General features: G+C 36.0%; 1 protein-coding gene across 2 annotated transcripts; it reads left to right on the plus strand.

The window, feature by feature from the left end:
* The first annotated feature begins 578 nt into the window (after positions 1-578).
* On the plus strand, positions 579-14,663 carry si:dkey-119f1.1 (Structural maintenance of chromosomes protein 6-like). 2 transcript variants are annotated; one of them, XR_004342219.1, is made up of 28 exons: positions 579-651; positions 985-1,143; positions 1,829-1,964; positions 2,352-2,457; positions 3,480-3,616; positions 3,708-3,769; positions 3,900-3,980; positions 4,146-4,247; positions 4,631-4,750; positions 4,877-4,975; positions 5,201-5,347; positions 5,929-6,017; positions 6,110-6,274; positions 6,648-6,826; positions 6,939-7,140; positions 7,963-8,077; positions 8,319-8,479; positions 8,715-8,850; positions 9,076-9,156; positions 9,266-9,436; positions 9,515-9,652; positions 10,393-10,538; positions 10,691-10,816; positions 11,006-11,111; positions 12,476-12,628; positions 13,301-13,398; positions 13,605-13,770; positions 13,843-14,663. XR_004342219.1 is itself a non-coding variant. In XM_032585786.1 (27 exons), exons 2-27 carry the CDS (start codon positions 1,003-1,005, stop codon positions 13,690-13,692), a joined length of 3,285 nt encoding a protein of 1,094 aa, XP_032441677.1. In that variant the 5' UTR covers positions 579-651; positions 985-1,002; the 3' UTR covers positions 13,693-14,663. The 2 variants fall into 2 exon arrangements, 1 of the variants encoding a protein (XP_032441677.1); XM_032585786.1 differs by having other exon boundaries at positions 13,605-14,663.
* Positions 14,664-14,676: the final 13 nt, after the last annotated feature.

Consider the following 14,676-nt stretch of genomic DNA (forward strand, 5'->3'; position numbering starts at 1 on the left):
GATATGAAAATATCGGAAATTCCCAAGATCTTAATTAATCTATTTTGAAAATCTGTTAATAACGTTGATAAACTTGATTTATTTCTTAACAAAAGGCTGTGTGAAATATGACCCAAAAGTCATTGAAGTTCAGGAGATTAATAAAACATCTGACAACACCAAAGCAGTAAAATTTGTAAAAAAAAAAAAAAAAAAAAAAATCTAATTTTCATTTTAAAATATTTTGTCAACACTGTAAATTGAGCGAATGAAATTATGGTGTACCCTATTGTACTCACAAATTAGATAGAAACAGTAAATTGAACAAAAAGAAATCATAACTAGGCCCTTCGTAAGAAAAGGTCTGCATGCCTTCTCTAAAGCGTCATAAAAATTATTTGCACCGCAGTGTTTATGGCATAAGACCCTTTTTCTGAAAAATTCTGCTAAAAACTTCGCGCTATGTCACAGCTAACTACTTTCATATACTTTCAGATAGAAATGCCATTTAAAGCCATAAGATGTAGTCCTATCATTCAAATACAGCTGGAAGGTAGAAAGGGGCATTTTTTGCACTGTTTAATCTGATCTGTTCTCGCGATGTTTTGTTGGAAATAGCGCGAATTCGATGGACACCGGTCCGATGTGTTGTTGCTGAGCCACACAAACTAGGTAAGAGGTCAGCCAATACGTTAATTAACGTCTTTCCTTTGTTACTATTAATAGCATAAAGTCAATTATAATGCTCCTAGCTGCTTCTTTAATAGATAACCCTCGTCTATTTTTGTTTAGCGGGCAAGGTTGGTTAGCCATACAAGCTAACTGAGTGCAATAATATAGAAAGTATACCTGTGGCAAAAGAAATACTAACATTTAACTCCTAATAACCGCCGGAAGGAGTCTCAGTAAACGGGAGTACAGTGGCGAGATGAGACAAGCTTATAAATGCTCATTCTTACTTTGTGCTAGTCATTTTTTCTTTCGGTTTCGTTTTGCCCTTAAAAGTGAGGTCGGGCGTCCAACATGTCGAAGCGAAGAAACACAGCTGTCAGTGAAACCTCAAACAAACGTCTCCGATCTGTCGTGAATGGTGAAAATGAGGACGACGACGAGGATCAGGATATTGCTGAAAGTGAGCAGGGAGATTCCGCTCCGAGTAAACGGGTAGGTAATGTCACTGCTGCTTTTTTCTGCAATGTATTTTGGGGGAATTTTATGTACTAGACTAACATGAAGTAGCTCATTAACAAAGAAGTTGAAGATAAATGATGTGCGTGTCGGAGTGGATTATCTTAAAAGTGCGGCATGCATTTCTATAAAAGGGCTCCAGAATGAATACATCATTGACCTTTTGCAGAAATTATAGCTGCTAATCTTTTGGTGTATGTTCCTACCAACCTTACACGTCCAGTTTTTGCTCATTATTCGAAGCATATTCTCTTAAATAAATTGCATGGAGAGCTTCTGTAAACATTTAGTTTACATAAATTTTGCTGCAGATTCTGATTTAAATTTATCGCTGGGCTTTGACTGGGTTATTCTGACACATGAGTATAAAAACTGGCAGACTATTTACTTTATGGCAAAATTTTCTTATGAAATTTGATTGCACTAGATTTTCTTTATGTTATGAGATTAAAAATGAGTGTTGCATGCCAATATTTTGAAAACCATTACTCATTTTCCTTTACTTTAATTTTATTTCTATGTTGGTCTATCACATAAAATGCTACAAAAATTCATTGAAGCTTGGGGGTGTAAGGTCAAAAAATGTGGAAAAGTTCAAGAAGTATTTTTCAAAGTGCTGAGGAAATAAGACCATAAGCCCTCTTATTAACCTTTTGTGTAGTTTCAGTGTACTGGTGATGTGGTGAGTGATGCAGGGATAGTGGAGAGCATCACTCTGAGGAACTTCATGTGTCACTCACTACTTGGACCATTTGCATTTGGCTCCAATGTCAACTTTGTTGTTGGTAATAATGGAAGTAAGTCGACCTCTATAATGTTTGAAATGTCTTTAATTGAAATAATCTTTTGGAGATAATTTTTTAGATAAATTAAAATGAATATTGCAGACAGCATTTTTTACACAAGATATAGCTCCAGGTTTACAGATTATCTAAATGTGTAATTTGTTGTTACTAAAAAAAAAAGGGCATTTGCTTGTAAGCATTTCATTACTAAGTGAGAGTACAAGTAGATGTTTCTGCATGAGTCGATCACACATGACACTTGATAACAGTCTCTAAGCCTTATTGGATTCATGTAGTCGTTCAAACTTGACAATGTAGATCAGCTATCTTTTTACAATACCTGCTGTTTGTCTTTAATTTTCTATAACCTCTGATATGTATGCAAACTGTTTGTAACAGGTGGAAAAAGTGCCATTCTGACAGCTCTCATAGTTGCCTTAGGGGGGAATGCACAGGCTACGAATAGAGGATCCTCCTTGAAGGGTTTTGTGAAAGAAGGAGAAAGGTAAAGGTTTACCAAATGTATAGTTTTTATACATTTGATGACACTGTGTAAAAGCCTAACATACTCTTTGATCCACAAAATAATCTATTTGTTTATTTTTGAATACCATTTCTCAGTGTGGAAAGAAAATGTCATTTTCAGCAAATTAAATACTGGTACCACTGCTGTTAATACTTTGTACTTTTGCCAAAGCACCAGCTCTTATTCTTCACCTATGACATTTCCAAATAAGGAGCATATAGACCACAGGTGTCAAACTCCAGTCCTCGAGGGCCGCTGTCCTGCAGTTTTTAGATGTGCCACTGGTACAAAGCACTGGAATGAAATGGCTTAATTACCTCCTCCTTGTGTAGATCAGTTCTCCAGAGCCTTAATGACCTAATTATTCTGTTCAGGTGTGGTGCAGCAGAGGCACATCTAAAGGTTGCAGGACTGCGGCCCTCGAGGACTGGAGTTTGACACCCCTGATATAGACCATTGACCATTCCCTCTTGCTCAGTCTCCTGAAGCAACCAAATGCTAATGGACTCTGATAATTTAGAGTGAATGATACCCTGCACTCCAGAAGGTTACTGGGACCTTTGCAACCACATATTATTCCACTTTGTTTCATACCAGATTCACTAGGAGTGTTAAAAATATGCCTCAGTTATTTATTTTCTTTTTTTATTTGTTTGCTTGTTAGAGATACTAATGACTGCCATAACTGATTTTGTTTAAAAACAACTGCATAAATTGTTTCTGCCAGTTTCAAATTAAAGATTGAATTGTTATAAAAACTCTTCAGTGTCACTTAGATAAAGGTATTATCTAAAAAACGTAATTTAATAATATTTTTTTATTATTCTGAGTTGGAACTTTATTGTCTTTTCTAAAATTCTGTCTAATTAGAGGTTCTTTATCTTTTATCGGGTTTTCAAAGTCAGATTTTTGTTTATTTGCTTTACAAACCATGTAAACCAGTATGAAATGAAGAATTTACTCAAGAAATTTTTGAATACATTTTTCTTCTTTTTGTTCAGTTCTGCTGATGTGTCAATCACCCTGCGTAACAAAGGGAGAGATGCTTACAAGCTCGATGTGTACGGCCCAACCATCACCATAGACCTGCGAATAACACGGGAAGGGCTGAGAACCTACAAACTGAAGAGTGGCGGAGGTAAACACTTGAGAGGTTTATAGATTTCTCTGTTTTTGGATTTCCAAGGAAAATCTAATCATTGAAAGCCATGCTTTTTATCCTCTGATAGGTCAGGTCATCTCTACCAAAAAAGAAGAGCTAATTTCCATCTTGGACAATTTCAACATTCAGGTAAGTTGGACGTCAGAATGTTGGCACCAAAAGTTGTATTTTTCCAGCCAGGTGAGGTTGTGTAACTGATGGTCCTGTGTTATAGCAAAATCTGTGTTATTGATCATTATTTTTTGCTTTTCTTTTATAGGTTAACAATCCTGTGTCAGTTCTCACACAGGAAATGAGCAAATACTTCCTGCACTCTAAAGGAGAAGGAGACAAGTATAGGGTCTGTTTAGAGAAGTTAATATTCTGTCTTAGTAGCTAGTAGTCTGTCTTGACGCAGCGTTAGTTGTAAACTTTGGCCTCAATTTTGTTATAATTTGGATCTAGCTGTTTTCTTTTTCTGCAAGTAAAAAGAGGTTGTACATGTGTTGGTTTTTTTTCCTTACAGTTTTTCATGAAGGCTACGCAACTAGAGCAGATGAGGGAGGACTTTATTTATATTAAAGCCACCAAGCAAGTCACAGAGGAGAAAGTTGAGCAGCATGGAGAAGTATGGCTCGGTTTCACCGACAAGTTTTTATTTATTAGAACTTTTTATTAGTAATATGTCAATTTTTTTTACTGTATTTTTTTATGGTTTGGTATTTTTTTTAGCTAAAGTTTAGTTTTAACTTACATTTTCTTGACTAAGTGAGATAAATGTTGTCCATACTTATTTATTATGATCTTAAGTCATATTAATGGATTTACTGGGCCATGAGCTAATTCATTTCATTGTCAAGAATCTTCAGAAATTCAGGGGGGAAAAACAGTGTTTATATAATTTTTACCTCTTTAAATTAAAGTGCAACACAACATTAAACACTTTGTACAATCTTAAAACATTATTGTTATTAGAATTGTTATTACTATTATCATTTGTTTTGTTTTCAGTGTTTGAAAGACTTGAAGCGTAAATACCTTGAAAAAGAGGACCGGTACAAGAGCTTAGCTTCACTTGGGGAAATGCACGCCAAACTGGAAGAATTGCAGAAACAGATGGCTTGGTCCTTGGCAAGTGTTTTTTTTTGTTGTTGTTTTGTTTTTTTATATATATATGTAATTTTTTTGTGTAAGTAACATGAATCCTGCTCTATGTAGGATTTGTAGTTAGTAAACCAAGTGAGTTGAATCTTTCAGGTGACTGAAGTAGAAAGACAGCTAGAACCAGTGAAGGAGAAGTTACAGGCAGACAAACATTCCACAGAGAAATATGATGAAAAGGTTGATGAATGGAAGGTAAGATATGTCTGCTGTTTTTTTTAATAGTATTTAAATGTCAGTCAAAGGTAAAAATCTCCTGAACCTTTTTTTTCCCTTTATTTTGGATCTTAATGATGACCTGTTGCACAGGTCATTAAAATGACCATTTGCTCATTTTATTTAAATCAATAATTTAGTCTTTAAATGTAATAGTTATTAACTCCAACCTTGTTGTCTTTTGCAACATATATGTTTTGACAGAATAAGGTTGAGCAAGCCGAGAAAAAGTACAAGCAGATTCAGGAACAGCTGGAGGGAATCACTCAGCAAGTCCAGGAACTCCAGCCTAAATGTGCTGAGCTTAAGGCTGAAGCCCAGGAATGCAACAGCCTTCTCAAGTCCTGTGAGGTCAGAGTCTAAGCATTGTTTTACACACACTTTTGTGTTTTCTATTTTTACTGGTACTCACCTTTAATAAACCTCCTAATGGCTAGTCTATTGCCGTACAAATCTGTTACAAAAGCAAAGAAAGTAGATCTATCAGCAGCAACTCGTGATAAACTATTTCTCTACTATATGTTTGTGCATTTTCTTCCCACAGTTGCCTTTTGCTACAAAACAAAATTCAGGATTGACGCCTATTACCAAAGTTTCTTCAAAGATTTGTTGTAGATTCTGATCGTGTGGGAAGGAAGGATCTCCTGTAGCTGTTTGTGTTGCAGCGGTTCAGAAGAAAGAGCTGTTGTAGCATTTTTACAAACCACTGTTTATTTGGCAAATCCAGCTCATTAGGAAGTAATTAGGAATTACATGTTTATTTAATTAGAAGCACAGATGGAGCCAACAAAGTACCAGCTCCAAATTTAATGGTATTAATTATGCTACTCAATTACAGCAGTCTTTTAATCTTACAGTCTTGTACTTCAATACTTTCTTATATTGCTGTAATTTTGATGCAGGAAATTCATCCTGTTTTTTCCTCTCTTCAGCTCACTGTCCATAGGTGTAGAACTAACCTCAGGGACCTGGAAAAAGACAAAACCCAGCTGTCTTCACGTATAAAGGATCTGACTCTGAGGTGTGAGCTTTGCTTACAATCTTTTTTTATAAACCATATGACTGGTGGGTTTATTTTTGTTCTTTTTTCTGATCACCTTTTAATTTCTGTAGCATCAGCCAGACAACTGGAGCAGAGAGCCAGGCGAGGGCAGAACGTATAGCGCAGATTCAAGCCGAGCAGGAAAACCTCAATCTTCACATTTCCACTCTAGGTCAGCAGATTGACATGTTTCAACATGCCCGCAACCGTGTCAAAGAAGAACAAGGAAAGATGAGGTATGTAAACAGAAAAAGACATTATTTATGCTATTCTTTCTTTATGTTATATAGTAAAGGTTTTAGTAAAACTAAAATGGAACTAACATTTTCATGTAGAGGTTTCAGGTCAGCCTGATATACAGTACAGACCAAATGTTTGGACACACTTTCTAATTGAATTCAATGAGAAGGTGTGTCCAAACCTTTGGTCTGTACTGTATGTAAATACAATAAACAAGACTCACCCATCTGCCTGCTAATAGTTAAACGAACTCCAACAAAATTTTACGACACATCTATTTGTTTTGGAACAAAATCAACTCTGCTGGATATGTTTGTTTCACAGTCTAAAACTTTATCATCTCAAATCAATTGTTCTTTACCTTTCCAGAATGGAGTATGATGGCCTCAAGAAATCTATCGACACAAACAAAAGGAAACTACAGACCATGAAGAGCAGTCGCTCGAATCGACTTCGGCGTTTTGGAGAACATATGCCTGCATTGCTTAGTGCTATTGAGAAAGCTAACAGCAGAGGCCACTTCAGACACAAACCTCGGGGACCTCTGGGTAGAATTTGGTTTCTCGTTTTCAGTGCTTGTCTTGATTGTTAAAGTCAGAAAACAAGCATAATGACTAGAGAAAGCCTGCTTTACTCTTACTTATTTATTCCGCTCTGCAGGTTACCTTATTGGTCTGAAGGATCCAGAGCTGGCGTTGGCTGTGGAAATATGTATTAAACACCTGCTTATGGCCTTCACATGTGACAACTATGAGGATGAAAAGGTTCTAAAGGGCCTCATGACCAACGTGTACAAATCTGGTCAAAGGCCAACCATCATCACCAGTCAATTCCTCCACCATGTCCATGATACAAGAAGAAGGTGAATGCATTTCATTCCAAACTCATTAGTTTATTCTTCCTCTTTATAAATATGGTGCTCTTAAGCCACATTAATTGCAATACACTGTGGCAAAAAAGCTATTTATTGTTTAGATGTATATTAACTGTTTGGGAAGATAAGGGTGCTTGTCTATTAGCTGTGATATAGCCAATACTGTGCATTAACATACAGGTCCAGCCAAATAAATAAAGTGTCATGAAAAGGTTTTTATGTAATTCAAATCAAAAAGTGAAACTGATTATTACATAAATTCTTTATAAACACATTTCTTTGTTTCTGTTAATGATTAAGGCTTATGATTGATGTTATAAAAAAGATGTCTTGTAATTAATACAAGATATGTGTTGTATTAATTATTTACGTGTACTTTTCAGTGATGTAGTTATTGTTATATGCGTGGTTTGTTGTGTTAGTTTCTTGGTTATCTGTTTTTTCTTTTTTCCTCCAGGTGCTTCTAAGGTGTTATCTTGTGTAATCTTGACTCTTCTTTCTCTCCTCTACTCTTATCTGTGATCCCATTTAAACTTTTTCTCCACGTTTCTCTCTTTCTTTTTTTCCCTTTCTTTGTTCCATCTCCGTGTCCATCACATTTTAAATAAACCTAAAGGAATGTATAATTTTTTTTTTTGTATTATATATACTATAAAGTGGAGCATTATAGCAAAAACTGTTATCCTCCACTTGTGAAAGTAAATCTGTTGGACTTCACACTGGCACAATCCTGGCACAATTGCAGGCAGGACATGTTAAAAAAAAAAAGTTGACAATTTTATTGACCTAACATCGGTTTATTTTGTTTAGGGCTGTGAATCATCCCCAATATCCCTCTGTGCTTCAAGCTCTGGACATTGAAGACCCCGTTGTGGCCAACTGCCTTATTGATCAAAAAAACATTGAGAGCATTCTTCTTATTAAGGTGAGAAGTCTTTCGTCCAGAGTGAATGTCCTAATGTCTTCACTGGGTGCAAATGTTTAGACAGCTTTAGTTAGACTTGGATAAATCCACCTGAACCAAACATCAGCTGTGTATCCTTTTATATAAAGGATTATCTGTAAGAAGGTTTTGGTATTTTTCACGTAAAACTGAAATGTTTCAACAAAATGGTAAGTGTTGTTGTTTTTTCTTATTTGCATTCGTTATGTGTGTATGTTTTCAGAATCGCACAGAGGCTCGGAGAATAATGCAGGGCAAGAATCCTCCAGCTAACTGCATCCAAGCTTTCTCTAAGGATGGTGATCAGATCTTCACTAACCGTAATTACACTTGTGATCAGACCAGACCAAACTACCTCTCAGGGGATGTTGAGGAAGAAATCAGGTGAGTTTCTCAGATTTATATGCTCTTTAAGCATGCTTTTTTTGTACAAGAACATAAACATATTTAGCTAAATGCAAAAATACAAAAAAATCAAAGCTGTAATAAATTGATTCCAGGTATTTAGAGTTTTATCTATATCTATTTTATCTAAAAGACTACTTTAAAACTGTACTTTACCATTCTTATACCTTCTTTCTTTTTCTTTCCCTTTCCTGTTTTCTGTTTTTTCCATCAGGCATTTACAGAGAGAACTAGAAAACCAGGCAGGTCAGGAAGCTCGTTTCCAGCAACAAATGAGAAAGTTGGATGAAGACATCAAACACAATGAGGGGCTTCTAAGAAAAGTGCTCTTGGAGCAAAGGACTACCAAAGTAAATTATTTTCCAAATATTTTTTTTCATTATTGTGTTCTTATAATTATTTGCAAAAAAATATGAACAGCTTTTAATATAGAGTAATTAAAAATAGATATTTATTCTAGGTTCTTTTAAAATAGCCACAATTGTTATGAATAAATTCCGGTATAAAATGTTTAAAATATATTTCTTCTACAAGCTGTATCTAATTTAATGCCTCACTTTGCTTATTTATTTTAGGATAAGGCCACAAAGCTCCAGTTTGAGTTGACAGACATAGAGAATGTGGAAGAGCCTCAGTCAGAGGACCTCAGGCCGCTGGTAGGAACAGATCACGTTTCTGCCTTCACACATACATAAAAACCTTTAGATGTGTTATCCAGCGGTTGCAGGCTCATAGTGTTAAACTGTTATATTTTGTCTGTCTCAGGAGGAAGAGCTTCAGGAGATTGTTACAAAGATTTCATTCAAGCGTGCTGAGTACGAGGAAGCTAAAACCAAAATGGCCAACCTGAAGGCAGATTATGACAGAGCAGACCAGGAATACAAGCAGCACAAAGAGAACATAAGCACCATCACTGAGGAGGCTGATTCAGTAAAGGTAAGGATTCTGGTTGGAGGCAGACAAAAATGGCTTGGGGGGTCTTCAAAAATTACCTGCATTCATGTTCTACTGCAGGATGAGCTGAGTAAAACTGACCAGGAGGTGACGAGGTGCAAACATCACAAGAAACACTACGATGACAAACGCAGTGCCCATCTCCGCAACATTCACACTCTTGAAGCTCAACTGAAAAACAAGGAGGAAGACCTTGCGGTACGTGAGATTGTCAGTATATGGTATTGATTAACAAGTGGCTGCGAGACAACTGGTTGTCCAGCTGGTTTAAAGCAAAAAATAAAATTAAATGATTTCAACAACAGTTAGTTTAGACACAGGGATAAAAAGCTAAGCAATGTTTTAAATGTACTACTTTTGTTTTGTTTTTACTGAAAATCTTAAGTATTATAGTTGGAAAAAAAATAAATAAATCAAACACAGACTTAGTTTCTACATCAACAGACATCCCTGAACTCCTCCAAGCCCGATATCCAATAACGCTGCTGCACGTATGAAACGTTTTGACTGTTACTATCATTGTAAACCAGTGGCATACATAAAGACTATATGCTATATATTGTCTTTATATATCATATAAAGACAATATATAGCATATAGTCTTTATTTGTGACTATGTTGTTTTGAACAATGACAGTTAAACCACACTGATTTTGTTTCTTCAAGTGCAACTACAACATGCTGCATTTACATATGGCATCATTCCCAGATCCAAGTTTTGATTTCCAAGACAAATTAAATGCAGGATTAGTCTGATGACTTGACCACTTAGCTACAGCTTGCATCTTTTTCCTCAGATGAGCATTTCTTGTTGCCCATATTAGCGTCTTGTTTCTGTTTCTCCTTTATGTTTTTGTGCATGCAAACTGCTTGTCTAGGCGACACTCCACACACCTCAACTTTTTGTTTTTTTAACGGCTGCCTTTTTTTCAACCTAGGTCTCTGTTGCTAAGGCTTCTGAGATTTGTCCAGAACGCCTTGAAGTTCGTCGAACTGCCAAAAGTATTGACAGTGAAATTAATCGTCTCAAAGTCAAGATCACAACTCAGCAGGAACAACAAGGGGACCGCGAGGAGATTGTGAGGTAATAGCTTCATGTTTTACAATTGCTTCTCAAGGATTGTATTTGGGAAACACTGCCATGTACAATTTCCACTTTTACTTGACAGAATGCAATTCTGACAACACACCAGAATACTAGTTCTAATAATTTTGTTTTTACACTCTTTTGTCTAGGCAATATCATGAGGCTTTAGAGAGCTACAAGAATATGTCTCAGCAAATGAGGAGCCTGAACAGCTTCATCAGAAGTCTGGATAACGTCATGAACTACAGACTCCAGGTTTACGCTGATCTCAGAAAGTAAGTCATGACGCCGCCTTTGTTCATTAAGCAGTGATGCACTACATTTACATGGAAATATTTTAATGTTTGACAGAGCATTTCCTTTGTACTTCCAAAAGAAAAATATTAATTAACTTTTGTTTTAGATACTCTTATTTTTCCTCTGGATGCTTTTTTTATTTACAATTGTTAATTTTTCCACATTAGATTCCTCTCAGCCCGTTGTAAATACTACTTTAATAGTATGCTGGCTCAGAGAGGCTATAGTGGAAGCATGACGTTTGACCACAAGAATGAGACCTTGACCATCTCGGTAAGCAGCTTTTGCTTGTTTGCTTCAGCCTCAAGTTTGTATTCAGAAAGAGCTGCACCAAGAGATTGGCACTGCTTGTTGGGTTCATGAATCTCTTTCACTGTTTTTTCGAGGATCAGCATCAGAGATGTTAGGGAACCACTGGTGTCACAAGTGTCAACTATGTTCTAACTTTGCTTTTGTCTTAAAACAGTTTTAAAAGCCCATTTTTTTCTCAGAAACTTCCCTCACACAGAAGTAGAATGAGGTTGCCTCTGGTCTTTTGTAAGTTCAGCTCAAAACATGAGGATATCCAAAAATGCTCACTATTTTTTGTCACTTATATTAGAGTGAAACTAATATGCTGCATAGATTTATTACAGGTTGAAATATTTCAAGTTTTTACTTCTAGTAAATCAGAAGCCATAATCTTACTGAATGCATGCATTACTACATTGATGTTGCATTGAGGTGATTAACCTGTGGTACTGCTGAGGAGTGGTGAAAGTTAGTGGTGGTTTTTATTATCTGATCATTAGCATAATCAACAACAAATAAAGCCCTGATGTATTTCACTCTGTGTTCAATGAAGTGATGAGTTTCAGATTCTGATTCAGATATAAGCTCGGTTTGGCAGGAACGACCACAAATTTGACTGTTTGGGAGTCGCCATTGAGATGTACCAGCAAGACTCTAAGGCCTGACCTAAAACAATCATTATCTGAACTGGTTCCCCCTTTACTGCCGCTAGATGGCTGGCTATCTCAAATTCTCTTGGATGTCATGTGAACAAGTTGCTCTGGTCCCGCTCCCGTACCCTTCCCATGACATCTGTGGATCTGACCCAAAGCGCTAGTAAGCAAACAAACAGGCTCTTGCTGTTTGTTTGCCTTTTCTTTGGATGGGCTGTACTGAAAAGAAATTTTGTTGTGCTTCTGTACAATGACATTAAAGGCATTCTGATTCTGAAATAAGTGACAAAAGGATCAAATGCAGTCAGAATTTTGAATTTATTTAAATTTTTTGTTTTTTTACTTGTAAGTAATTTGATCTTTTATAGCAGAAAGACTAGAAAATTTACAGTGCTAATCCAATATTCTGGATGATATACCTACATTTAACTATAATAAGTAAAAAAATTGTAGCACTTTCTTTTGTTTGTTTCAGTTGTGAAGTCTAACTACAGTTAACAGAATAAGTTTTTGGCAGTTTTGTTTATTATAGTTTGGTTCCACTGCTTTTTACATATTAAGTCGTTAATTCAAAAATTCAAAAACACTTTCTTGATCCCAAAGGGAAAGTCAATAAACAAAATGACCTCAGAGAATGAATTTTCTGCACAAACCTGACATGGTTGATTTATTTTTTTTCCCACTCCTATTCAGGTCCAGCCAGGCCAAGGAAACAAAGCGGATCTGAGTGACATGCGTTCTCTGTCTGGAGGCGAGCGCTCCTTCTCCACTGTTTGTTTTGTCCTCTCTCTCTGGGCAATCACAGAGTCGCCTTTTCGCTGCCTTGATGAGTTTGATGTTTACATGGTAATGTCATACAGTTTTATTGACATTTGTTGTGTGTTTGTATGCCAATTATGTGGCATGATGACAAGGGGAGAGTAACATGAACTATGTCAACTTTTTCATGTGTTAGGCCCAACATAAAGGAGCCTGACATGTCTACAAGTTCAGAACATAGCTGGCTAACAAAGTTTACTTTGTATCATTTAGTAATTATAGATCTGATCGAACAGATATCACATGTGTGGTTCGTCCCTCCTTACATTTCATCCATTTACTGTATCTGGCTTTTTCTGGTGCAGAATTATGATGCATCCGACATTAAAGTCGGATAAATTGCGACGTGACTTCTCAGTCTGCAGACGCTTTGAAAACTATTGAGTGTGTTTGATTTAGTACCACATGGAAGTGACACAAATCTGACCTTTTTGGAGGGGGGCTGATATGATTGGCCGTGTAGACTGCCATCAAAAAGTCGGACTTGGGTCATGTGCATGCTGTGTGAACAAGTGGATGGGCCACTTGTTTCTCCAGCTTAATGCAAAAAAGTATTTTAATACAATAAAAAAAATCATTATTATGATTATTAAAATAAATTATTAGCCAATTTATCTCTAACCTACCAGAATTTGCAGCATAACTTGGTCTAAGATGTAAAACAATAAACTGGACTCCATTCCTCTTTTGCTCTTTTAGGACATGGTGAACAGGAGGATATCGATGGACATGATGCTGAAAGTAGCTGCCAGTCAACGTTACAGACAGTTCATTTTCCTCACGCCCCAGTACATGAGGTAACCATCAGAACCATTTCTTTGTATGCAACGCAGATCAATTCCACCCACACATTTTGACTGTCTTACTTTCTTGTGTCTTAAATGATGTTTGGTAGAACCGCTTAACTGAAATGACACTACTTTAAGAACTTTGTCTCATTCTTTTAAAGTACAAAGCAACTTAAAATCTTGTCAATATTTTTGTTGCTTTCTTTCCTGCTCAGTTCTCTTCCGGTGAGCAAAACCATCCGTATCCTCCGCCTAAAGGACCCTGACCGAGGGCAGAACAACTTTCGCAGTGAAGAGCAGTGATACTCTCCATTGTGATGTTGAACTGGTTAATGTAATGTAAAGTGTTCAGTTTGTAAAATAAAAAAAACAGCTGCATTAATAATAAATATAGTGAAGCCACTAAAGAGTCTGTTTTCATAAATATGGCCACCCAATGCTGCTTGCAGCTTTAAAGATGAGGTTATGATCAATGCAACTGCTTGAACCAGAACAAGCTACAGCTTCAGTTTCTGGAACACAGTGGCATCTAGTGGTGAAATACTGACTGAATACCATTAAACAAATCAGACAAAACAAAATATATATTGCCTGTTAATATTTCTAAAGTAAAGTGTTTTTTTCTGTAAAAGTTTTTTTTTCTTGCAGTTTTACTATTGTATAAAGAATTGTTGGATTAAAAAAATAAAGAAACCAAAATTGATTTTAGATGTGTACAATGTTGCACATTTTTCTTATGTTGGTTATATAAGAAATAGGTCTGATATGCGCTTAAGCTTTTAATGTTAATTATTCATTTGTATTTTACTTGTAATTATTTAAAGACGATTTTGGTGGGATTTTGAATATGGCGATACGACACAAAATGCCTACATTTCTAAGTTAATTGAAGTTTTTGACCTTTTCACTTTAACAATTGTACAGATTTTGCAGCAGAGAGACGTTTTGTAGTTTTTAGTGTTTTCAACGTGACTTTCAACAGGTCATTGTACTTTCTGCTCAAGTACGCTTCTCTTACAGCTGCATTCACTTTTATCATTAAAAATGAATGATAAACTTTTACATTGTAGCATAGAATAAAGATTGCCGTTAGTTTTGTAACATTTTGCCGTCAGTTGTTAACAAGGTTGGTCACATTTCAGATTTGTAAACAGTCATATTTGTAGCATTTTCTTCAAGATCTCATTTCTTTTCAGTGGATGTGTAATTTATCTCAGGTTAAATATTTTTGAAGCTACAAAACAATAAAGTTTGTAAACTGTTCTGCAAATGTGTATTGGTGTTTTT

This window comes from Xiphophorus hellerii, chromosome 15 (genome assembly GCF_003331165.1).
Source record: "Xiphophorus hellerii strain 12219 chromosome 15, Xiphophorus_hellerii-4.1, whole genome shotgun sequence".
NCBI lineage: Eukaryota > Metazoa > Chordata > Actinopteri > Cyprinodontiformes > Poeciliidae > Xiphophorus > Xiphophorus hellerii.